Consider the following 26,323-nt stretch of genomic DNA (forward strand, 5'->3'; position numbering starts at 1 on the left):
ATTAGACGTACAGTTATCATGTTATAATCGTAAATAAGTACATTTCTTGTGCCTCTAATTCATCCTCGCAAAAAAATCATTCAACTAGAAGCTGAAATTCATAGATCTAAAAACTTTAAGTCATAACCTACTTGTGTTATCGAGGACATCATCCATATTGTTCCATTGCTTACCCTTGTTCGACCACTTCCTGTTCATGGAAAACTTATTTAACATTATACATAAAATTTTCATTTTAATTTATGTATTATCATATAATTACTTTTGTCATGAAATTTGAAATGACTGAGAACATTTCTTTCTCGATGATTTAAATAGCTCCTTTGTACAAAGAGTAGATACATGACTAATTTTTTTTGTACATAACTGTATAAAGTATTCACGAGATTTTTTTTACTTAACTTGGGTATATTTATAGGACTTATGTATAAACACTTTTAAAGGTTCATAATATAATTATGTCATGCATTATTTTTTTAAAAATAAAATTTTATTATAATAATCGTGAAAAATTAATAACTTTATTTTCATTTGGGACCTATAATTGAAAAGACATTCCTAAAAGATAAAGACATTCATTTTAATTCTTGGAGTTAATACCAATAATATAAATAAATGAATACTACCATGATCATTTACTTGTAATGTATATATATACCCGTGAAATTATAAACTCAGCTAAATAACTAGTTGAAAAACCTCAAAATTATAAATAAATTCATACTAAAACTTGAAATAGGAAGTAAATTTATGAAAGAGAAAATAATGTTTTTAACTTCTTCCCTTAGTATTTGTATTTGTAAAACATTTTGTTAGAAGCACAAAGATAAATAATTGTGTGCATCTAGGTTTTTCTGTCCATTAGGCATTTATTATTGCACTTTAGGCTATCATTATGTTAGTTACTCAAAGGGCAAAAATAGGGCTTCAAAATAGGGTTAGATGGTTACTTTTTTCATGGCTTATCATAGCCTAAAATCCCCTAATAAATTTCTAATGAAGAGGATAAAATGTTTAAAGGATATGATACACTGGAAGAATTCAATGGAAGCAAGATATGAGGTCATAAAGTGACATTGAAGCTTCCCCCATGGCCAACTTATTTAGAAATACTCTTTACTTTTCCCACTATTGCCTTCTATCTAAATTATTTGAAATTAAGATATAATGAATATTGTGTTGGGACTGGGATATGATTTGCCAAAGTCAACATTAGATTCTGAGAGGATTCCTCCTCCCTATCCAAAGTACATTATTCAAGAAATGAACTGATTTTTATAGCTATCCCTGTTGTTTGCCTTTTTAAGAGGCAACAGGTTCAGAGCTGATGCTAATAAGTGTATCAACATTTATTTGTGCTAGTAGGCTCCTTTATACATCTCAACTAAGGTTCCAAAAGAGAATATGTTTCTTTGGGGGCTCCCCATCTATAATTTTTACGCACAAATTTATGAGCAAAAATGACACACAAATGTGACTTTAGGAGCACAAAAAATATTTATATTTTTTTCCCCCTTAACAATAAATCAGATCAACTAGACAATAAACTCAATTCTACTCTATGTAAAAATCAAACTGAATAATCCTAAGATGGGAAATGTTCCACTTCATGGTGCAGGAAAGCACTGTGTTGGTGCATCACATCATCAAACATGGATTGGATGTTGAAAAGGGACAAAATAAAAGTTATCAAGGGCTTACCTCTACCCATCAACCTCAAACAGCTTGGAGGCTTACTTAGAAATGCAGTCTTATGAAACATATTTACAACGGACTTTGCCAATATCTCCAAACACCATACTAACCTCAAAATCTCCAAATTTCAAAGTTTGAGGAAAACTTTGTAAAGGTCTAAGATAAACTAATCAACCACAGACAATGATTTACACACTAGTCGTATTAGTATTTTTTAAGGTAGTAAGATAAACTGTTTATTCAGATCATTCCGATTAAATGTTAGTGAGTAAAAAGGGAAGCTAAAATAGGACTTATGAGATGGTATTATTACCGACTAGATATGATCTGCCTGTGAAAATGTGGTGGCAGAACATCTGTCTACATTGATTGTGGAATCATAGAGGTCAATCATAGATTCATTTTTCTTGATCTGATTGTGGAGATTTAGGTACGGGGAACACTTTGGTATACTCACATAATTAAGTACTTGGTCACAAGTAAAGCTTCAAAGTATTGGATTTTGATGTAGTAATGCACGTGGATACTTAATCACATGTGATAACTATTACATCAACAACTTATTCACATGTAGCAGTGCATATTATGCAAGAAGACTGCCTGACACAAGCTAAACAAGTGGCTATCTCATTTTTCTATCAAATAGTTCCATTTCATGGAGTTCAATGAAACACTATAACATTTCCCACTCAAACACCAAGATGTACTACTAGGTGTCAACCCACACAACAACTTAAATCATTCACCTCATATGAATGCCCAAAAAATTACACATCTTCCCACATCATAGGCATTATTTCATTCAAATGGCATTGGAGTGACTTATCTCATGGTAAATCTAGTGTTACATGCATACCTAAAACTCAGTACCACTTTGTCCTGAAATTGGTTTCCAAAAGGCTCATTCAAGTCGCAATCATCTTCAGCTAGTAATGGAAAAATATGTGGCCAACAAGCCAATCACATATTCCATATCTCGTTCCATGTTCATTAATAGATGGTATTCATTATAGTGCATGTGTGATGCTTATAATGAACTCCATGAATATATGATAGGATTTAGTGAATTATGATTAGATCGTAATATGTACATCAAAGTATATGAATAAAATAGCACTCTCTAGCCTCACTCATATGACAAGTATGGCAGGTCCCATAGCCATTAGTGTGGAGACGCTAAGGACATATAGTGGGTGATTTGTAGTGGAAAGAGTTCACTGAATTGATCTGTATGAATTCCTGAGTGGTATTATACTAAATTGTTGAGCAAGTTGCTCCACCTTACGGTTGTGTAAGTGGTCCTTAAACCTAAGACACCAAAGACGGCTTATGGATGAGTAGTTGTACTTTGACTATGACGTAGGAGTTCTTAATCATGGGATTCTAATTAGTTTTAGTTAGGGTGCATTGAGAAATTCATGAAACTGATTGAGTGATTAATATGGGGTCCTCCACCCTTGGGATAAGAATAGACACCTTAAGGAAAATGAAGTCCTTAGCTAAGGCATTCAAATATCAGAGAAGAGTTCTCTGATGATTTTCACACACATTTTTACTAACTCAGATGACCATATCCTAATGTGTCCCAGAAGCGTCAAGTGGATGAGTGACTTTACATACATGGAGAACGATGACAAAAGGATTCCATGAGTAGGTTGACACACATTGCTTTGTATCTTTTAAAGCGCAAGATGTAGCTTGGTACCCCATGGGATGGAGACTCATTATATCGATTGGGTTAGATCGATCTGTCATTAATTAATATATATGATGATATAAATTAACTAGGCTAATACATGGACCTATAGGGTCACATGTAAATTATCGATTAGACGTCAGAAGATATACCTAAAACTTGGGGATTTTATAAAAAATACTCAGTATAAATAAGGGAAGACCCTAACCAAATTCACCTTGGCCAGAATTTTTCAGGGCTCTTCCCTTCTTCTCCCTACTCCCCTTTGCCCATCTCCAATCCCGATAAGATCAAGACAGCGTAATGACGATAAAGCATGAATGGAGCTCGTCAAGGTGAAGGAGGAGAATTGATGGGTCAAGTATCACATGATATGCCTAGAGGCTGCACATATTAGTAGCTTGACATGTCTCACTTGATGATCCAAGAAATTACGAATGTGATTCGTGCCCAGGTGATATATTTCATGAATTTTATTGATGTATTTTTCATTTTGCTCAAATTCTTTCATTGTGAATGGTTCCAAGTTTTCATCCAGATCAAGGTCCTACAACCCAGTAGCTAACAGCAGTCAACATCAACTTGCTAATTTTCTCACCAAACCTCATTCCAAGCTGTAGTCCCAATTCATCAAATACAAGCTTAAAGTCTCCCAGCCAACCAAGAGCTTATGGGAGGGTATGAAGAATATATAAACAACATAAGCACAAAAACTAATGGACCAAAAGTCTAATTACATGTACCTCTCAAGGCAACCAACCAGAACAATCCTAACTACATATTAATAGGATTTCAACAGACAGCTAACTGTGTGGTTAATTTGATATTGAAAAACTTATGGCATCTAAGATTAAATATAAAACCAGAAAGTCATAATTAGCACTTAACCACAAATTGACCCCATTATTATGAATGACATAATCCAACCAAAACTAACCACTTATTGAATCAATATAAATATGAATTAGTGTAACTAAACAATAGCAGATTATCATCAATGCAATCATATTCAAAATCCATTGTTCTGCTCTCCCTCTCATCTGTCTCTCTCCCTCTTCTCTGTCTCTCTCTCCCTCTTCTCTTCTCTCTCTGTGTCCGCAAAGGGCTATAAGAAAAAACACGGTACACCGTGCTTAACGGATCCCAGGATTATCCGAATATATGCCCGGACATTTCCAGAGAAGCATCTGGCAGCTACCATTTTGATTCCTCTCCGTTCCTTTCTCTCAATGCCAACAATACCCTCATTTACAACAAAAAACTGGGGGGCACAGCAAGCGGATAACCAGTGAAAATCCCCTCTCGGAGGCCACTTTGGACAACTCCTCATAACACGGGTCTGGAATTATTTAATGCAGGAAGAACCGATCTCTCTCCATCCTCCAACCGGCCTCTATTCTTTCCCATTTCTTCCACTGGGATGCAGAGCTCCCATGGAACCCATCACGCTGGTGAAGTCCTGCGCAAGGTTATGTCCTCTTAACTGCACCTCAAAGGCAAACTCTTCTCCAAGCCAAGCCCAGGCCAGAGTACCAGCGATAAGCTCTCGTCCGATCCCGGCCGTCAACGGCAAAACCGACGGCGGAGATGTGATCCGGTGCGGTGATCTCGGCACGCTGCTGCTGAGCACGACGGCGGCGGTGCTGACGAGCGCCCAGGCGAGCCCGTTCGTGGGCGATCTGGCGGGGAATCCGACGTTCTTGTCTGGGCTGGTGGGGTGGGCCGTGGCTCAGACGGCGAAGTTCTTTCTGACCTTCGTGGTGGAGAGAAGGTGGGATTTGAGGATGTTGTTCAGTTGCGGGGGGATGCCGTCTTCTCATTCGGCCTTGTGCACGGCGTTGACGGCGGCGGTGGCGCTCTGCCATGGCGCGAGAGACGCGCTCTTCCCCGTCTGCCTCGGGTTCAGCCTCATCGTCATGTACGACGCCATCGGCGTGCGCCGGCATGCTGGGATTCAGGCCGAGGTTAGTCCATCTCTCTCTCTCTCTCTGTCTGTCTATCTCTCTTATGTCTCTCTTTCTCGTGTCTCTCTCTCTTTCCCTTGCGTCTCTCCTTCACCTCTCTCTCTTATGTTTCTCGCTTATGTGTCTCTATCTAATGTCTCTCCCCCATCTTTGTCTCTTATGTCTCACGCTCGTCTCTCGATCATGTCTCTTATGTCTCACGCTCGTCTCTCGATCATGTCTCTTATGTCTCTCGCTCATCTCTGTCTCTTATTTCTCTCGCTCTTCTCTCTCGCTTATGTCTAGCTTTCTTGTCTCTCTCTCCCTCTAGTCGCACATCTCTCTCTCTTATTTCTCTCCCTCATCTCTCTCTTATCCCTCTCTTATGTCTCTCTCTCATCTCTGTCTTATTTCTCTCGCGTCTCTCTTATATCTCTCTCCCATCACAATCTTATCTCTCTCTCATCTCTCTTTCTTATATCTCTCGAATGTCTCTCTCTCCCTCTCGTTGCTCATCTCTCTCTCTTATGTCTCTCGCTCCTCTCTCTTATCTCTCTCTTATATCTCTCTCCCATCCCAATCTTATCTCTCTCTCTCATCTCTCTTTCTAATCTCTCGCTTATATCTCTCTCTCCATCTCTTATGTCTCTCGCTCCTCCCTCCTATCTCTCTCTTATATCCCTCTCCCATCCCAATCTTATCTCTCTCTCTCATCTCTCTTTCTTATCTCTCTCTCCCTCTCTTTGCTCATCTCTCTCTATCTCTTATGTCTTTCGCTCCTCTCTCTTATGTCTTTCTCCCTCTCGTCTTTCTCCATCTTGTTGTCCATCTCTCTCTCTCTCTCTCCATAAAGTCCACATCTTTGTTCCCAAATTTGTGAGGTTCGAGGGACGGACGACGGACGACATTGAGACAGACGGAACGGGGCTGAACGCGCCTTCCGTTATGTCATTCCTATTACATGGATTGTCGTTTCGTTCCGTTCCTATCCCTAACGCAGAGGATGACGGAACGGAGTGGTGTAATGGGATTTCGTTCTTTTTTCATGCCAAAACTACTCCTTTATCATCAATTTTCATCGTTTTTTCGTATTTACATAACCCAGTGATCTCTTCTACTCGTTCTTTCTCTTCTTTTTTTTTTTTGGGATGCAATCGTAAAAAGGATTCATAATCAAACTAAATATTCGGGGAAGAGAAAGTGGAATTTGAATAAGAGTTACAGAAGTCTCAGAAGATTAACCAATAGCTCGGCACGTTTCATCCTCGTTCTACTAGTTCTTTGTCAACTTTGGGCCTCTGCCCAAGATTTTATAGCCATTTTCAGGCCTCTTCCCCACAAAAACTCTTCAAAATTCTTTATTTTGAAGGGCAGGACAGATGTTTCCTTGAATGAAGCTAGAGTTAAATTTTGAGAGAGCCCCAGTTAAAGTTATAGCTTGGATCTGCTGTAGGTGCTGAACATGATAATCCAGGACCTCTTTCAAGGGCATCCCATCAGCAAGAGAAAGCTCAAGGAGCTGCTTGGCCACACGCCATCTCAGGTGGTCGCCGGAGCTCTGCTTGGGATCTTGGTTGCCTTCTTCATATGCCAGGGAAGAGTCATCATCGCCTGAAGGGAATTCCTAAGTTCTAAGTCTTGGATGACGTATTTTTAAGTGCAAATGGGCGTTTGAAGTCCTGGAAGCGAGCTCTGTATCATTGTGACCGCTATGATAGGCTCAGAGATTGCATGCATTTTGTATCTTATTGTCGTCCATCAAGACTAATACAAGAAAAAAGATAAAGGGGGAGGTGCACAGGGCGGTATTCGATTTATATTAACTGTTCAAGATTGTTCTTGTGACCACTCGCTTTTTTTAGTGCACGACGCGGATGGGACGGCTTTTTACCGTATGACAAAAATATGTTTATGTGAGAGGGGCCTCGGATGGCGATTAAAAAATGATGAAAAATCCACTTTATTTTCGAGAATTATTGTCTAAGCAGTGATAGTTAACCTGAGACAGCGGACGTTAGAAAAAGGACGAAGAAAGAAGGATAAAGGAGATGAATTGAAAAAGGGAGGTAGTGAAAGAAGTATACCGTAAAGAGCTATGGAATGAATAGGTTGACCTGGTTTTCTGAGATGAGAGCTAAATGCTTAGAGATAAAAGGGGAGATTTGGAAGTTAAAGAGAAATAAGTAGAGAGAAAAGAAAATTGAGATTGATAGAGATTTAAACGTCTATGGATAAGCCATATTGACATAAATGGAAACTGATAGAGGAAAATGGAGAGAAATAGAAAATTTGAGAGTGAGAGGGAACCGATACATATAAAGGCTGAAGTAGAGAGAGAAAAAAGGCACATATATAAATAGCAGCTGCAGCTCAACTGCAGCTGAGTTAGTGCCAATAAATCAGTATGAGAAGATGAGAGTTGTTAGAATTGGAAGAAGCTAAATAAAGGTGCAGAGAGTTAGAGAGACAGAATGAGACCTAGAGACTAATCAATAGGGAGAGGGATATAGTTATCTATAGAATGAGCTAAAGTCAGACAAATTGAGAGCAAAGATGTACTTATCAAGAATGAGGTAAAGAGAATGAAACAAAACATGGAACAAAATATATTTGTACAGTTTTGAAAGAGGATAGGTTAAGGTGGAGGGATAAAAAGTAAAGACATGTTTTGTTTTGAAATACCAACACTATTTGTGCAGAAACAAGACATAAAGGAATAAAAAGCAAGACACAACCTTAGATAAGTTTGAAGGTGTGTCTTGCATCCCATATTGTGCCTCTTTAGTGCCTCTCTTTGATCATTATGTTAGATGGAGTAAAAATTAGCCTTTGTAGGAAATATGGTTGGTTAAATGAAATAAAGTGATTAGACATAACTTACCAGCTCATAAAATCTCCTCATCTTTGTCATCATCATCTTTGAGAGTCTAAGGAGCACTAGTTGAGACAACAAAGACATGCTCATGACCTAATCAACACCTCAATGCTCTCTCCATCAAGATGTGATTTTTGATATGTGATGATGCCTCGTCCAACAGAGAATAGTCACTCCAATGGTGCTCTTTGATGGAAATATATGTGGCCAAAAAATCAATCACACATTACATATCTCACTCCATGTTCATTAATAGAACATATTCATTATAGTGCACATGTGACACCTATAATGAAGTCCACGAATACATGATCAGACTTAGTGAATTATGATGAGATCGTAATACGAAGATCACTAGAATTTAAGCATGTGTTCGAAATATTTCTATTTGAAAGATACTCGAGAAGGACATCAAAGAATCTGCATAGAATAGCACTATCTAGCCTCAATCATATGATGAATATGGCAGAAACTAGGGAATGATAGTGTCAGTCTCGGTACCAGTTTTTTGGAAAAACCTAAACCTATACCTAAACTTTGGCACGGTCTTGGTTCGGTCCAAGATCGGTTCGGTTCGGTAAAACCTATAGTTCGGTCATGAATACAAACCCAAAATCAAGATCAAAGTTAAAAAATTAAAATCAAAATATAGGTAAACTGCTTAATTAAAAAGTGAGTCAATAAACTTTAGAATGTGTTGGAAGCTAAGAGGGGGGGTGAATTAGCTTTTCTGATTTTATATTATCTAAATACCTTTTAATGATTCCTTGTTTTAACTCTCACCTCCTTTCTCTAAGACACCAAGTTTACTTGGTTCCTCGATCCGCTAAGTGATCGAGTCAATCCAAGGTCCCCCTTCGAGTCCAAACTTTTGGACTCAGTATATCCTTATCAAGGATCCTCCCTTGTAAGGTACCCTCACCCAACTTACAGAGTTGTTGAGGAGTCTTCTGGTGGCACTTCTCGTTCCCTGGTGCACGAGCTTCAACCCCAAACGCCTTCGGGTAGACCGTCACGAGCACTTCCTCGTACGCCTACTTCTCTCGTCACCATCGCGTCCTTGATGCCACCCACGTCACCTCCCCGCCTTCTGAATCTTCTTCACCTGCTCAGATTAGTAAAAAGGAAAACAATGCCACTCCCAGTGATTTATTCAACAGTCAATCACCGCACTCAATGATGGATGAGTATATGATAATATCACAAGCACAAGAATCAAATCTTCTTTCAATCTCAGATCAAATTACTATCAAAAATCTCTCTCAGATCACAGAAATCAACTTCAAATATTTCTTTCAAAAGATCAAGATCAAAATTCCACTATCCTTCACAAGACTATATGAAAAATCACCACTAAGACTATGATTGTGAAGGAATCTATCAACCTTTTCACTAAATGAGTGAATGATCAAAATGAAAAACTTCGCTTATGAGTAGAGATGCACAGCCACACCAATTGCAGGGAAAGAACTTCACAAAGAGGAGCACTTTCTTCACACACAAAGAGCTCAAGAGAGATGGTTTTCAAAGAGGATACATCAACCCTTGCTCTGAAGGGGTATTTATAGGGGTAGAGGGGTAGATTGTAATTTTCTGAGAATTTCAAAAAAAATTCGAGCTCAAAAGGAGCTGTAATTAATTTTTTATGATTTTTTCAAAGTTCTATAGAAAGTTTCCTTAATTAAAAAATTAATTATAGTAATTAATGCTAATTAAAGTAGTTAGGTTTAATATAGGAATTTCAAAAGTCAGAAAAAATACGATTTTTAGAAATAAGAAATGATTTTGGAAAGTCAACCGTCGGACCCGACCTTTGGAATAAATCGAATTTCCTAATTCGATTTTTCGGGTCCAAAGTACAATATATATAAATAATTTATTTCTACACTAAGAGATGACTTCTGGCGCAGTGGTAAATCGCTTCATTACTGAGGCGGAGCTCTTGGGTTCAAATCTCGTTCTCTGACTTTTGAAATTATATTTTTGAAATTATTTCTATATATATATATATATTTTTAATTCAAACTTTAGTAGCGGACCCGACCTCGGATTTAACTGGTTAAATCCGCCCGTCGGGTCCGCCACTAAGGCTAATGGGCTCCGCCCATTTAGGCCTTATTGGGCCCTTCTTAAATGAACTAAAATGCCAGAAATTTATTTAGGAGTCAATTTTTCACTATTTAAAATACTTTTAATTGTTTAAAAAACTCAGAAAAATGTTTATAATATTTTTAAAGTATTTAAAAATATTTCTAAGGCTTCTGAAAATAATTTCAACATACGTTAAATATGAAATGACCTTTTAAAATATTTTAAAGTATTAAAATAACATTTTAATACTTTAAAACTATTTTCAGAAACTTTAAAAAACATTTTTCATACTCCCAAGTACTTTATGATTATTCTAGTTTATTTTATAGTTTTAACACATTTAAAAAACATAATCTTAAAATATTTTAAGCTCTAATTATAAATTAGATTCTTAATTATAAATTCATGATGTTAATGTAATTTAGTGTACATTAAAACAAAAAAACCTCAACAGAATGTGATTAAACCATTTTCACTATTGATTCATCACAAATCAAAGAAGATTCATGTAAAATTTTTAAGAGTTCTTTATTTGAAATTTTCAAAAGGAAAAATGTACTAAATTCAGATAAGTTATTGAGTTGTTAAATATGCTAAGTTTTTGTTCTAAGAGATCCCACAACACGTGGCTCCTTATATTTGCATGCTCCTAACTTTTCTTGCTTTGACTCCAATGTGACATTACATCGCTTCGAGCCATGCATCATGATCTATCTTCTTAACCTGTAAAAATAATACAAAAGCATCATAATATATGAGTAAGATGATACAAATCAAAAAGATAAGAATGCCACCTTAAACATATAAAATATGACTCATTTCAGTTCTTCTACATCATCGTCTGCTTCAGATTCTATTACCTCATAATCCACATGGTCATCACGAGCCCAACATTTCATAGTCATAAGAATTGATATTGTTTCTGCTGATAACCTTCCTCTTTTAAATGTCACAGTTCCTTGCCCTGCAGAAAAAAGACGCTTCGATGGAGCGCTTGATGCACAGATTGATGAGAACTATTTTTCAAGGATACCAAGATGTGGGTATTTTTTAGATCCAATATGATGCCACCATTCAAGTGAATCATCCTCAGCACCAATGCGATGTTCACTTAGATAACCTTCCACTTCTTCTCTAGTAGATGTTGGTACCATTGTTGTGTTTGTTTGCTCTGGCTCCATCACCGCAGTATTTACCTTTGATCATTTGGCACTTGGAACAGGTCTATCTTCAACAATTGAATGTGGATTTGAAGTCAACAAAGTAGTTTCAAGCAACCTAAGTACATACTGAATGATAGATATCTGCTCACTTATTGGAATAAATGCAAACTTCATTTTTGGGTCGAGCATTGTAGCAATATACAGCATAGGCTTAGTCTTTGAGAGAACCTCATACTCTAGTAATTTATCCTTCATGGCAACATATGCACTTTTAAGAGACCTTGATTGTTCAGAGCTTAGGGGTACCCTTACTTCACTTTGAAGAGGGTTGTCTAGACCTTCAATTGATGCTTGCAATTTTCTTGATAGAAATTTGTAAGTTCTTAAAACTGTTGATGATGTAACAGACTTGGACTTTGAAATTACCTCAGTTATGTCATGAAAATCTTGAAGTTCACCTGAAAAAAGTTTTAGGAGATCCCACTCTTCATTTGTGATGGAAAAGTTCACTTTGTTGGTGCATAGATAGTCACTCGCCATCTTCTCTAATACTCTTCTTTTTTCCCAAACTGCCTCAATCATATCATATGTTGAGTTCCATCTTGTAGGGACAACTTCAATGAGTAGATTACAGCTTTCCATGCCCAATTTCTCACATATATTTTGGTAGTGGTGAAGTCGTTGCCGTGAAGCTCCAACAGCAATGACTAGTTTTCGAAGTCTATAGAGAATATCTTTGAATGACCTTGGAATGTTTTCTTCAATTGTACTTTCATGTTGCTCAGTACCCTCTTCAATTATATTTTTGGCACCTAAATATCAGTAAAAAAGCACTTTTATACATTTTAAAAGAATAACTTTCAAAAATCAATGAAATAAAAGTTTTACCATAATTAAATACCTAATTACCATAAACATTCAAAAAAATGGTGTTGCTTGTTGAACTTGGTGTCAGTATCCTTTAATAGCATTTCTAAGGTTGCAACTATTGTACTATTATTACTAGCATTATTAGTTGTGATGGAAAATACCTATAAAAGGAGAAAAAATAGTGTTAATTATTTAGTGATTAAGAGGAAAAAGCTAAGAAAACATCAATCACCTTGTGAGTCAAATTTTAATATTCCAAAACTAAGTGTAATATCTCTGCTAAGTATGAGCCCTCATGTGATCCAATTAATTGCTTTACACCTAGAACTCGTTCACGGAGGTTCCATTCGGCATCAATCCAATGAATTGTCATCCCAAAAATAGCCACACGATTGGTGGTAGTCCAAGTGTCCAGTGTAAGTGAGACTTTTTCAACCCGGCTAAGCTCCCCTTTAAACTGTGATTTCTCTTCTTCAAATCTTTCATCCACTACATGCCGAATTGTCTTGGCACTTGGAAGCTTCAAAGTACATTGTGCAAAGTACTTACACATTTTTTTGAATGTTGGATGTTCAATAATCGAGAATGGCATATCAGTACTAATGATGAGATCTAATATCTCTGCTTTTGTTTGCTCCGGTGTTCTACCTGTAAATTCGGTAAAAAATGGCGAACCCTAGCGTAAACGATAGCCATTAGTGTGGAGACACTAAGGATAGATAGTGGGTGCTCTTTAGTGGTAAGAGTTCATTACGTTGATCTGTCTGAATCCATGAGTGGTATTATACTAAATTGACAATCAAGTTGCATCACCTCATGGTTGTGTAAGTGGTCCTTAGGCATGAGACACAAATGACGTCTTATGGATGAACAATTTTACTTTGACTATATATACACGGTAGCCGATGATGAACATGTTCCATGAGTGAGTCGATACACACTCCTTTGTATCTTCTAGAGGACGAGGTATAGCTTGGAACCCTATGTGTTGGAGACTCAACCTATCAATTGGGTTAAATTGATAATACATTAATTGATCTAAATGATGATTTAGTTAATTAATTTTGAAAGTCCAATAAAGGTTATTGGGCTGCTCGAGTCATTAACTGGATTGATACATGGGCCTAGAGGGTCACACACAGATGGTCTTTCGAATGTCGGAAGATATACTTAAGTTTTGGGGGTTTTATCAAAAATACCAACTTAGTATAAATAGGGGAAGGCCTTGAATGAAACTCGCCCAGGTTAGAATTGCTCAAGGGGTGTTCCCCTTATTACCCTTCCTACAACCTCCACTCCTCTCTTGATACGATCGAGATGGCGTAATGACGACGGTAGAGGGTGAGCAAAGTTTGCAAGGAGGAAGGAGGGGATTTGACATGCCATGGATCGTGTGGACATCTAGAGGCTGCACACATGAGTAGCTCGACTTGTCTCACTCAAGAATCCAAGAAATCATGGATGTGATCCGTGCATAAAATCTTCATTTTAATGTTCTATCAATGTCATTACATTTCCGTTTAAGTGTTCCGTTGTGGAATGTTTTGGTTTTTTGATCCATATCAAGGCCTGTAAAACCCAAACTCTTATGTGGCTCATGGAAAGAAACTCAAGTACAATTTTGGATAACTTGGGAAAGTATCGTAAGCCAATCTCCTTCCACTATCTCAAGAGGGTATCTTCTTTCTCGCAGCATGGGATGTTGGGCAATGAGTGTGGTCAATAACAATGGTTCGGTTGCATAAATAAGCATCTAGACATAATACAATGGTCGTCAACCTTGTAACACTAGTCTGTGCTCATACTCGTCAACCCATCCATTTGGATCTGATATATATTCCAAGAGATTGCAAAGATATGATAGCACATATGGCTCTAATGGTGGGTCCACTGCCTCTAATTTTTTAAATGGATCCAAGATAGTCGAACTGGTAAAGGACTGTTTGCCCCAAAGCAAGATTTCATAGTGCATGACCTTCACATGCATGTTTCTCATAATGCACTCCTCTACTCTAATGTAAATAATTTCCTTGAATTATACATAGCATCTACAAGGTGGGTTCTGATGATGGCGACTAATGTTGTGACTTTAGTGATAGGTAAGTTATGTATTAAGTAAAAAACAATGGGCGAAGGATGCCACATATTCATCAAACATGGTCTAGTCACTCAAATAAGTCCCCTATTCCTTCGTCAATGTTGAGATGAACCGTCAAGCCATATTTTTAGCATTTTTTTTCTTTGAAAGGTTCTCTCTTGGAAAGAGAACCATTGGGTAGTCAACCACTATTTTGTTTTAATTCATCATTCCAAACTTTTGGCAAAGTTTGACATATTTTTCAATTGTCTACATAAGACCCCAAATGGCATTCATGATGATGGCTCTCACTCAAGCCATGGGCGCTCCTAAAGACACAAGTTTAGATGTTGTAATGTCATCCATAGGTGATTTAAATGATTGTTCAATGTTGGGCAATGTGTGTATAATTTGGTCTCGTAGGTGTAGGACACCAGTCCTCGGCATCTTCAAATTATGAATAACTTAACTCAGGCCTATACTAAGGGGTTGAGGACTTGGTGATGAAAGCTAAGTAACATGCCATACTAAACTATGGATTGAAGGTCTTCAATGAATCCATAATGACAGCTAACATGGTTATGCTATTCGGTGCATTATTCGTAATAATGGTGCAAATATTTGACCCCATGCTAAGTTTGCACTGCTATGTGATCCTTTGATTTGTCAGAGTCCAAGAAGCAGCTCAGAGAACTTCCACTCAGTGTCAACCAAGTTGACCTTGACACCTAATGAGGTGATGTTGTTTCAGGATGCCCAAGATATTTTGAGAGATATTTTGGACATCAACAAACATGATCACCAGTTTTCCTTTTAGTTCTCTTTACATCCTTTATGTTGTCACTTTTGTTGGGTTCTAGAGGCCTTGACATGGATGAACAAATTAAAACGACATGCAGCGGAAGACTTTTGCAAAATCATACCGGCATCATTGAAATCATGAAATGAAGTACCTTTGCACGGATTGGATCTGTGATTTCTTGGATCCTGGAGTGAGACGAGTCGAGCTGCTCAAGTGTGCAGCCTCTAGACGTATCCATGTGATCCTCGATACGTTGAATCTCCTCATTTTCATTGATGAGCCCTGTTCTTTCTCCTTGACATGTCGTCATTACGTCATCCCGATCGCATCGAGGATGGAGAGGGGGTGTGGGGAGAAGGGAGAAGAAGGGGAAAGGCCCTCAACAATTCTGGCCTAGGTGAATTTATTTCAGGACCTTCCCCTATTTATACTAAGTGGGTATTTTAAGAAAACCTCCAAAACTTAAGTATATCGTCCGACATCCAAAGACCATTTGCGTGTGACCCTCTAGGCCCATGTATCTGTCTAGTTAATGTCTCCAGTGGCCCAATAACCTTTATTGGCCTTCCAAGTTGCTATATCAACATATAGATTAATTAATGTCGGATTGATTTAACCCAATCAATAGGTCGAGTCTCCAACACGTGGGTTGCCAAGCTACACCTCGTGTCCTAGAAGATACAAAGGAGTCTGTATCGACTCACTCATGGAACCTGTTCATTATCGGTTACCGTGTACATATAATCCCTCATCCACTTGATGCTCCTTGGACGACTTAGGGTATGGTCAACGGTCAAACCCTAATCAGTCATTCGAGTTAGTACTGATACATTTGAAAATCATTGGAGAACTCTTCTCCCAATATTTCACTACCTTGGCCAAGGACTTCATCGCATCATCTTCCTTGAGTTATCACCTCTTATACCAAGGGTGGAAAATCCCATCTTGACCACTCAATCGTCTTCATGAACTTCTTGATGTACGCAAACTAAAACCATTTAGAATCCCATGATTAGAGATTCATTGGCCATAGTCAAAGTACAATCATCCGTCCACAAGACGTCTTTAGTGTTTCGGGTCTAAGGACCACTTAAACAAGTGTGACATGAATCGATTTAATTCACAGTTCGGTATAGTACCATTCAGGGATTTGTACGGATCAATTGAGTGAACTCTTTCCTGTAAAGAGAACCCACTATATTTCCTTAGTGTCTCCGCACGAATGGCTACGAGACTAGCCATACTCATCATATGAGTGAGGCTAAATAGTGCTATACTTCAATGTCCTCCCATATCCTTCGATTAGGAATGTTTACAACACATGCTTAAAGACTAGTGATCTCCGTATTACAATCTCATCATAATTCACTAAGTCCGATCATGTATTCATGGACTTCATTATAAGCATCACACGTGCACTATAATGAATATGTTGTATTAATGAACATGGAACGAGATGTCGAATGTGTAATTGGCTTGCCGGCCACATATATTTTCATCAGTTGGAGTAGGGATGCCCCCACCACTTGTTTCCCATAAAACCGCTATCTCGAGAAGGACTTCTTCTTGATGAGTCTCTAGGGTAAATCATTATCACAAATAAATCCAAAAAGTTCTCGATGATGCCACATAACATGCTTGTGTTCTTATCTTTATTTCTCTTGATGATGACCTTGTGCATGAGGTTTTGCGCTTGACAATGAACATGTCGTTACTCATATGGGCCACTTTCAATGAACCTGTTCAAAATTTTGGACCAAGTATGCCGTGTGTTGCAAGACAACTTGTAATCAATCTCTATCCCCAGGCATTTGTCTTATATTTCAGCCGTAGCTCTCATAACAAAATTCCATGTGGACTCCATTACTTAATATCGTGATTGAAGGAGAAGATATTGAAAAATTTAGAGTCAAGAAGGTTTAAATTTTAGATATTCAAAAATAACAATTAGAAATCTATGGCAATAGACAAATAAGCATAATTGGTGATGAGAAATAACAATTTGAAAGAATATACCTCCTCCTAGCTCTTGTTCATTTTCTATCTTGTGTATTCTTCTTCATCCCTCCCTCCCTCTCCACCTTTCACTCTCTAAAATATGGAGCAAGATCAATGTGAGATTCAAGTAGGAAGCAATCACAGATTTTATGGAAGCACATCGAGGGTACAGTTGACATTTTATATCTATCAATTGAAAGTTGCAGTCATCTCTAATCAAATTTTATTCTCTAAGCTTACACGCCCCTCTAATGACCATTTTATAGATGATGTTTAGTGGGTCTTACTGTTGATTGGTCTATCCTTTCATGTCGACCACATTTATTTAGTAGGTTGTAAAGGAAATCCAAATTATGTAGGAGCCGAAGGATTTATTATGAAGAACAGGTTCTAAGCTGTTGATATAACCATATACATTTAAATTTGGACGTGATTTTGGAGACTTGCAATGGACTTCCTATGTTAATGAATGTAAGGCAAATGAATTATGTGCAGTTATAAAAACATTAAACTCAAAAATATTCATAAGTACAAAATATAATTTAATGTACCATATTTTCTTGAGTCTCTGACTCATGAAAGAAATACTCAAGAACTGTAGTGTGTCTGAATCCATTAAATTCATCTAGTGATGCTGACCACTGTGCAAGAAATTAAAATTTTTGGAATATGTTGATTAAGTACAGCACACAATTTCCATGCATATTATTGATTATCAACCAATAAATTTATGTGACGGTATTTTCAAATCCCAAATAACCAACAGTTCAGTCACCTTCTTATATTCAATCTGCCTCCTGATTCAGATTGTTTGTTCTGAGACAGCAATTTCTCGTCCTAATATATCTCAATGTGTATATGCATATCTTAAGGTATATTTTGTTTAAGTTATTTTATATCCAGCAGTCCATAGGTATGATATATTGTCATCTTTACCATTACATGTGACATATTCTGAGTAATTTGAGTGGAACTAATTAAGTTTTCTTCTACCCTCATTCCACAAGTAGTGATAGCTTGTCGTTGCTATCATTATTTGTGTCATAATCTGTCATCGCTTCTGATATTTTGGTATCGCTTCTTCCCCTACCAATCTCATGTTAACAATGGACAGAAGGGTATGCACCTACATTATTACCTCCAATTCTTTTTTTTAACTTCCTAGAGGATGAAACTTCTACTTAGAAATTATAGATTCCGATACATGGAATTATAAAAACTCAATGCAAAAAATGGATACTCACCTATAAAAATAGCGGCAGGAAACAATGGCTGAGAATCGAGATAAGCAAGGTCTGACTTCCAACTGCTACGAGGTCTGGGAGTTAAGATTGAGAGGATCAAGAGAGAGCTAAGCGGGAGCCGATAGCCCTGGAAGGAAAGTTGTGGGGGAGGGGAGAGCCCGAGATGGAAAACCAAACGGGAGACAATAGCCCGATAGGGAAAGTCAAGTGAGAGTCAAAAGCCTGAGAGGGAAAGCCAAGTGAATGCCAAGAACCAGAGAGTGAAAACCACGTAGGAGCTGAGAGGGAAAGCCAAGGCGGAGCCGAGTGGGAGCCTAGAGGGAAAGCAAAGCAGGATTTAAGGTCGAATCTTTCATAAAATAATTGGGACGTGGACAAAGTTATTTGGGACAGGGAAGACTATGGACAAGACGATTCAAGTGAGCCTCTAAAACTTGGGACATGGGATGGGACAATGAATGTGTCTCTGTCCCAAAAAATCATGCACTACACTTGAGTAGGGTCATTTGAGGTCGAATCTTTCATAAAATAATATTATACATGGACAAAAGCCCAAAGAAACAGCATGCATGCTAGAACAGATATATGCATATTTTATTGGTACTTATCTAATATCATGACTTGAATGCCTAATCTCTCCTAGTGGGAAGACATGAGGATCTGCTAATAACAACTTTAAAAATCAAGAAAGCTGGATTTTTCTGAGGGTACTATGATCAACCATTTTCCTAAGCCCATGTGACTAGATCAGGTGGTGATGATGAGTGTCTAAAAAGGTGCATTGCAATATTGCTTTTTATGGCTAAATTTCAAATATTCCTATACTATGGGAAAATTTTATATGTAATTGAGTCTGGCAATAACAAAAATGTCTGCCACATTTAAGGCTTGAAGCTTTATTTTAGGTCTCATCTTTAATTTTGAACGTATGCCTACTTTTTTAAAGCATATTCCTCCTCCAGTCTTACATATGCATTTATAAAGGTTCTTCGACTAGAAATCCAAGAAACAATTGTAGCATTTTCTCAATAAAATCTATAATGCAACTCCTTTGGAATTCAATTCAATTATTCATTCTTAAACAAAAATAAACAACACTTTGATAAGTTTACAATGTTAAATTTCCAAGGTAATGTACTCAATAAATGTTTTTTTAGTAAAAGTTATGGAATTTTATTATACCACTTTTATGAATTTTTGTAGCCAGAAAAAACATATATTATATTAAGAGGATTATATTTAGTTCAAGACTTATAGCAATGGACATAATATGAATCCCCTTGAGAAGTAGTTAAGCACCTAACCATGGACTATATGAAATTCCACTAACTAATATGTTTCAAAAATATATAAAAGATACATTTATTCACCATTTATTTCATATGAGGGAAAAATAATCTTTAAAACTCTCATGATGGCCCATAAATATCATCCACAAAAAAATTATGTAGATAAAAAATTGCACGCAAATCTTTTAACTACATCAACAGACCATCTGATTTCCCATAGGCATTATAAGAAATTAATAAATCCCTTTAATTTTTTATACAGATAATTTAGAATAAATAATAACTCCATATTTGAATTTATGTTCTTCAGTTACATATTTCTGATAGTATAACAGGATTTTATATCTAATTTTTCATTTTTATGGCAACCAGGTTTAACATCATTTCTCTCATCATATAAAATTAGTTATTTTAAATATGAATAGTTAAGTATTGATATACCATCTAATACATAAAAGCATAAATATTAAGCATATTTTTTATTAAAATTCATCAAGTAAATCTATCATTTTCTAGCTCTCCTTAGTATTCAACTTTTAGATGAATAATAGGTTAATCAACCAAACTTTATGTAATCTTCATTAAGATATTTAAAGATATTTAGAAATCCCAAATTCTCAATCCTTAAAAAAAATCCTAATTTACCTTAAGCTTCTTGAAGTTCTACATATCATCAAACTCACATCATTAATCTGGGGTTTTGGAGTAATATGAGGTCTATAAATAAGTAAAAATTTAAGAGCTTGAGGGTATTATGAAATTATAAAAAGCCTTGAGTTTCACAAGATCTATCCAAAATATTTTTTCTCGTTCATGGTAATATTATTATTATTTATCTCATTGATAACCAACTGGACCACCTAAATTCATATGCATCCCAAAGCTAATAACTTTAATTTTCTTATATGGAAAATTAAAGGTTTATTCATCATCTGGGATAATTATTTATGTATCTTTAGACTTATTTATTTTAGACGCATTCTATAGCCTTACAATAATGAAAAGCATAAATTTTTTGAATCAAGTTCATCCAATTTTACCCAGTCATATTTGATGACAAATTTATCTTCTAGTTTTTCTACTAATCTTAATCATATATTTTACTGGGTGATTTTTGTGAAAGAGTTCACAAAATGGATCTCTATGAATCCTTTAATGGCATTATACTATTCGATAGCTAAGTGAGTCAATTTGAGTGTCCTGACTCTTTCCTCTCTTCCTCAACCTTGAGTGATGCTTCAATTGGAGACTAGATGGAGAGGATATCAGATTGTTGAGAGTAGGGTGCGACCATTTGGATGACGGATACGAAACTAGGTGCTTGTATCCATTACAAAATATGTTTCATTCAACATTCGTTCGATATCTGCATTATCGTAAAATCGATATATGATAACTTTTATCAGATAACAATGTCGGAATACGGGAAAACATCCGGATGTTATCCATTACGGGTCCGTTATCCGACTCTGTTTAATGAAAGTATAGTTTCCCATGTTTTGTTATCAGATATTGTGTGCGGATATCGGATAACGGGGAAGATATTCGTAATGGGCAAACAATGTTTTTATAGTTTGTTGGCCCAATCCGTGTGTCCATCGGAAACCCACTTCGATTTTGACTCGGAGTTTCAAACTAGGGCAACAATTTTGCTTGGGGACTGGGGACTGGAAGTGGGGAGCTGCGATTTTGTTTGGGGACTGGGGACTGGAAGTGGAGAGCTGCGATTTTGTTTGGAAACTGGGGACTGGGGACTGGAAGTGGAGAGCTGCGATTTTGTTTGGAAACTGGGGACTGGGGACTGGAAGTGGGGAGCTGTAATTTTGCTTGGGGACTGGAAGTGGAGAGCTGCGATTTTGCTTGGGGACTTGGGATTGGAAGTGGGGAGCTGGAGGTGGCTAAGGAGTTGGAAGTGGCTCAGGAGTCAGGATTTTGCTTATGAGCTGTTGTCTTCTTTGAGCTGACGAACCAAGAGCAAGCAAGGAAGAAGGTAGCTCCCAACGCTCAATCCCAGTGCTTCATCCAATCTCTTAATCCCTATCCATCTCTCTCGTTCTTTGATTTTCTCGTTAAATTTTCATTTGTGATTTTATGGCGAGCAGTTTCTGTCGCCAGATCCATACGACGACAAGGGTTCTCCTCGCCTCAGGTCTATCCTCCACCCGACAATGGTTTATCATGCATTGATCTGCACATATGAATATTTTTTCCATTATTCATAAGTTTCACTGCATGTCACCGCACATGCATCAAACTATTTCATTGTTTATATGTCGAGCAGCTGATCCATAGAAAGTAAGCCGTCTATTTGTCCTTACAGAGTAAACAGATCCATACAGATCCATACAGAGTAAGCCGTCCATATGCCACACATGCATTGATCTATTTCATTGTTTCATCATTGTTTATTTCATCGATCTATTTCATCATTGTTTATTGAAGGATCTTGAAATTATTCTATATTTCCTTCATTCACACTCTCTCCCTTTTACCGACGTACCCATATACTGAATCATCTATTTGTCCATAAAATGACGCAGGTTTCTTTACAGTCATTACATGTTTCCTTAATGAAAAAGCATCATCTATTATTTGGTGCAAATTAATTGTCATCAAATTATAATATCCAAGTCGTAGGGTGCGAATTAGTAGACGGTCTGTGTTATTTTTGCAAACATATTTATGGCGATATTTTATTTTTACAATTCATGGTCATTTTTTTAACATCTGTACTTTACAGTATTACATATACACCTTACACTTCACCCTAGCAAATAGATGAGCGCTTTTCCTCAAATAGATGAGGAGTCAGAATCTGAGGAATTACCAGTAGAACATACTGCTGATGTCTCGAAGCCCCGTGGATGAGAAAAATGATCACCCATTCTAAAGTACTTCACAGTTGTTGGGGACTCGGCATATGAGTGTGAAATTTGTCACATGAAGAATTTGACAAAGGAGGTCCATCTTAAGCACTCAATAGACAGTAGTACAAGCGTCTTTTGGCGTCATTTCAAATTTGTTCATCCAAAAGAATATGATGGGCTGAAGGGCAGCACTAGTATGCAACGATGGGACATCAGATCTCTTCGGCGGAAGGCGACCATTGAGAGGTCGAACACCGAAAAAGACCAAGGATGTCATTAGTCGGCTAGTTTGTCTCACAGACTTGCCATGGCGTTGGGTAGATACAGATGCTTGGAAGGAGACATGGCAATTTGTGACATAGAGTGATGTACCCTCGCAGAGTGCCCGAGTCATCAAGGTATGGACGATGAAGTTGTTTGAGAGGATGAAGGCAGAGATCACTTGCATATTAGCAGATGTCGACCGTGTGGCTATCAGAGCTGATGGTTGGACGGTGGAAAATGGCCTTGGACTTTTTGGCATAATAGTTCTTTGGATTGATGCTCGTTGGATGTATCGTGAACTTGTCCTTGTCGTTCATAAGCTTTGTGGAATGCATGAAGGGGAGTCTATGGCAGAAATTCTCGCCGAAGTGCTTGAAGAGTATGGACTCGACACAAAGGTGAGTAATGTTAGGACTATTGTATTTGATACTTTTCAATGCACACTCTAATGTTTAATGTGCTTTCCATTGCAGTTATGTGCCGTTACCACTGATAACGCATCAAGCAACAAGAGAAGCATGGCCATATTAGGAAGAAGACTGCATGGAGGGAGCATAGGTTCAGTGCTAGGCGACACGTTCCATGCATCGCAGACATAGTGAATATTTTTGTTCAAGCTGCATTGAAGAGCTTCTCTATACCTACTGCGGCACCCATAGTTGAGGAGGAGAGTGATGTCGGTAGGACTGCTGATATGTATGACACTGAATCAGACGTGGAGGAGGGTGAAGAGGACATCTCATTGCAGCGGCGCAACAGTTCGATTTGGGACATAGTGACTAAAGTGAGAACAGTAGTTAGAGCTATATGTCAATAAATAAAGCGATGGATATATTATGCTGATTTATGCAGGACACATAAATTAAAGCCAATATTACCCTCTCTTGACTGCCCAACATGATGGAGTAGCACACACGAGATGCTAGAAGAAGCTATTGCCAAAAGGGATGCGATTGATGCAGGGGCTGCATTCTTCACGACAGGGAGTAGCCAGACGAAGATCTCACTTGATGAATGGGAGTTGCTTAAGGAGTTTGCCTTCATATTGGGACCTTTTGCGTACACAACCGATCATGTTAGCAGGTCGAAGGAGTCTGTCATTGGGAATGTCCTCCTCCTCGTGCGAGCATTAGCACGACACATGGATGACGTCATGAAGCAGATTGTTAAGTCCACGTTGTTCACATGCAAGAGACTACCACAGGATGAACGTGCATCACTGCTGCTTGCAGTTGTCACCATGCAGATGAAACTAGCCAAATATTAGAAGCTATTGTGGAACAATGATGCTGTCCTAGGTGCCTCATTTTGACCCCGCAAGGGGTCAATGTTTGACGAGGTATCATATTTGAAGGCTGTATCCTTTGTCCGTGGAATTCTCCCCACTACACCGGCATCTTTCCATGACCGACGCATTATAACCATGCCCCCACAGGAACAGCCATCAAAGCCTTGGGTCAATCAGGCCCTTAGCAGTGAACCGTGTACAATAACAACCTCACCAGTTTCCCCTCTAGAGGAAATGGAGACATTCTTACATACTGCACACCAGGGAGGGGGTGACTCTGCACGTGCCTAGTGGGGAACTAAGGGTGTTCTTGTCTATCCAGCACCATCCAAAATTTCACGTGAATTTCTATCAGTGCCTGCTACAAGAGCTCTATTACAATGCCTTATTCTCTATCGGTAGAGCAGTTGTCACTTATGAGAGATCGCATTTGGAGGGGATGAGTACTGAGGTACTTGTCTGTGTAAAGTGTTGGTGTCGAGGAGGAAAAACTAAATGGTACAACATTGGCCTTGGCGTTGACATTGATGTTGACCCAGATGCATCAGGTATGATTCTAATTTATCTTTAGTTATGTTATACATATGTATGGTAAATTGAGATGGCTTTTATTTCAGATATTGTGGTAGCTTCTGAGCAGTAGGACTCCACTGATGCTGCATTTCATGGGATTTACAATGAAGTCTGTGGGCAGTGTTGTGAAGACGAATCTAACCTTTTCCCAGACAAGGAGAAACATTTTTTTCAGAACTCTTCACTTAGTGCAAGTGCATTTTCTATAGCATGTTTGACATATGATACTTTATACTTTATATTTGAGTATTTATGTGCGTATTACAACCAATATTATCTACGCCACGACAGGTGCCATGACGTCAGGTTATTAACCAGCAACAGAACATCTACACCTACCACGTCAAAGTATGCGTCTACTCGTTCAATGTCTGGTGAAGAAACCATGGGACTCCAGTGTGCACGTTATCAGCTATGGCTCTAAAGATGACATGGATATTAATGGAAGGTCTGGCAAAATTATCAAAGACAACACTATCAATGCCCCTCAATTCTCAGCGGAGAAAATAGAATTGATTGATGCCAGTACAATATGAATCCTTATTAGCCTTCGCTTCAACCCAACTAAGCCCATACCAGAGCCGCACATCTCAGTGAGCTGTGATCCATTTTATGAGCCATGAGCAGACCACACCTATTGGACCCACTACAATTTCACATCAGCAATGATTAACTTTGTTGAGTTTCAAGTCGCTCATACTATCTACAAAAGGCAACATCCATCACTGGAAAGCGACGGTAGGGGAAACGGATGGCTTATGGAATGAGAACCTATGATGTTTGTTATGTTTAGTTGTTGAAGGACCATCTTCACTTTTATAATGTATATTTGGTTGACTTCCCCATCTTTACATCAACGTGGAACATTAAGTTACCATTATTCCTTTATAATGTGCATCAGCTGTTGTCTATGGTGTAATCAATTATCCGCAACAAGTAGTCAACGACTTTCCAAAAATCATCTCATAATCGAAAATGGCATCCATACTTCAACATTTAGTATGCTTTTTCCTATACAGCTTCGTATAATCAATATGATTTCTTATTCAAAAAATAGATAACTATCATTTTTCCTACACAAATCCACCATCTTCGTATTCCAGCATCCGTGCCAATATCATAGTAGATATTGTATCCTTTATCTTCTTATCGATATTGACATCCAATATCGTTATCACACTAATAATGTCCAGAACCGTTATCCGCAGTAAGCCATAGGCTTTGCCCGTCCCGATACCGGTATCAGATGCTGGTATCGGGACAGATGCTGTATCGGATACCGAAAATGAAATTTCTGGTATCCATTTTTTTTGATATCCAGATACTGGATATCGGTATCGGATATCGGTTGCTACAGTGCCGATATCCGATACCGGTATCCGTCTCGATATCGGCATCCATCTCCATCTCAAGGGGACAGATGACGGTACTTGATATTGGATGTGGATATCGAAAACCGATCAACCGTGTATTTTCGATATCCACATCGGAGGCGCCAAGGCTCAGACGGACGGCAGCGGACGGCGACGGACGGTGGACGGCGGGGGCGAAGGGCGGCAGCGGACGGCGGCGGAGGGCACACGGTAAT

At 38.0% G+C, this 26,323-nt stretch overlaps 2 protein-coding genes across 2 annotated transcripts; both read left to right on the forward strand.

Moving 5' to 3' along the window:
* The first annotated feature begins 4,756 nt into the window (after positions 1-4,756).
* Positions 4,757-7,151, forward strand: LOC144709531 (Acid phosphatase/vanadium-dependent haloperoxidase-related protein). Its single transcript, XM_078583109.1, has 2 exons — positions 4,757-5,355; positions 6,788-7,151. Exons 1-2 carry the CDS (start codon positions 4,825-4,827, stop codon positions 6,947-6,949), a joined length of 693 nt encoding a protein of 230 aa, XP_078439235.1. The 5' UTR covers positions 4,757-4,824; the 3' UTR covers positions 6,950-7,151.
* Positions 7,152-23,017: 15,866 nt separating this feature from the next.
* LOC144709077 (putative transcriptional regulator tpeD) lies at positions 23,018-23,473 on the forward strand. Its single transcript, XM_078582481.1, has 2 exons — positions 23,018-23,272; positions 23,348-23,473. Exons 1-2 carry the CDS (start codon positions 23,018-23,020, stop codon positions 23,471-23,473), a joined length of 381 nt encoding a protein of 126 aa, XP_078438607.1.
* Positions 23,474-26,323: the final 2,850 nt, after the last annotated feature.

This window comes from Wolffia australiana, chromosome 11 (genome assembly GCF_029677425.1).
Source record: "Wolffia australiana isolate 7733 chromosome 11, ASM2967742v1".
NCBI classification, from domain to species: domain Eukaryota; kingdom Viridiplantae; phylum Streptophyta; class Magnoliopsida; order Alismatales; family Araceae; genus Wolffia; species Wolffia australiana.

Coding starts and splice junctions, on each gene's coding strand:
- LOC144709531 (XM_078583109.1), top strand. CDS start 4,825: ATGGAACCCATCACGCTGGTGAAGTCCTGCGCAAGGTTATGTCCTCTT. Junction 5,356..6,787: donor ATGCTGGGATTCAGGCCGAG/GTTAGTCCATCT, acceptor GATCTGCTGTAG/GTGCTGAACATGATAATCCA.
- LOC144709077 (XM_078582481.1), top strand. CDS start 23,018: ATGAAGTTGTTTGAGAGGATGAAGGCAGAGATCACTTGCATATTAGCA. Junction 23,273..23,347: donor AGTATGGACTCGACACAAAG/GTGAGTAATGTT, acceptor TTTCCATTGCAG/TTATGTGCCGTTACCACTGA.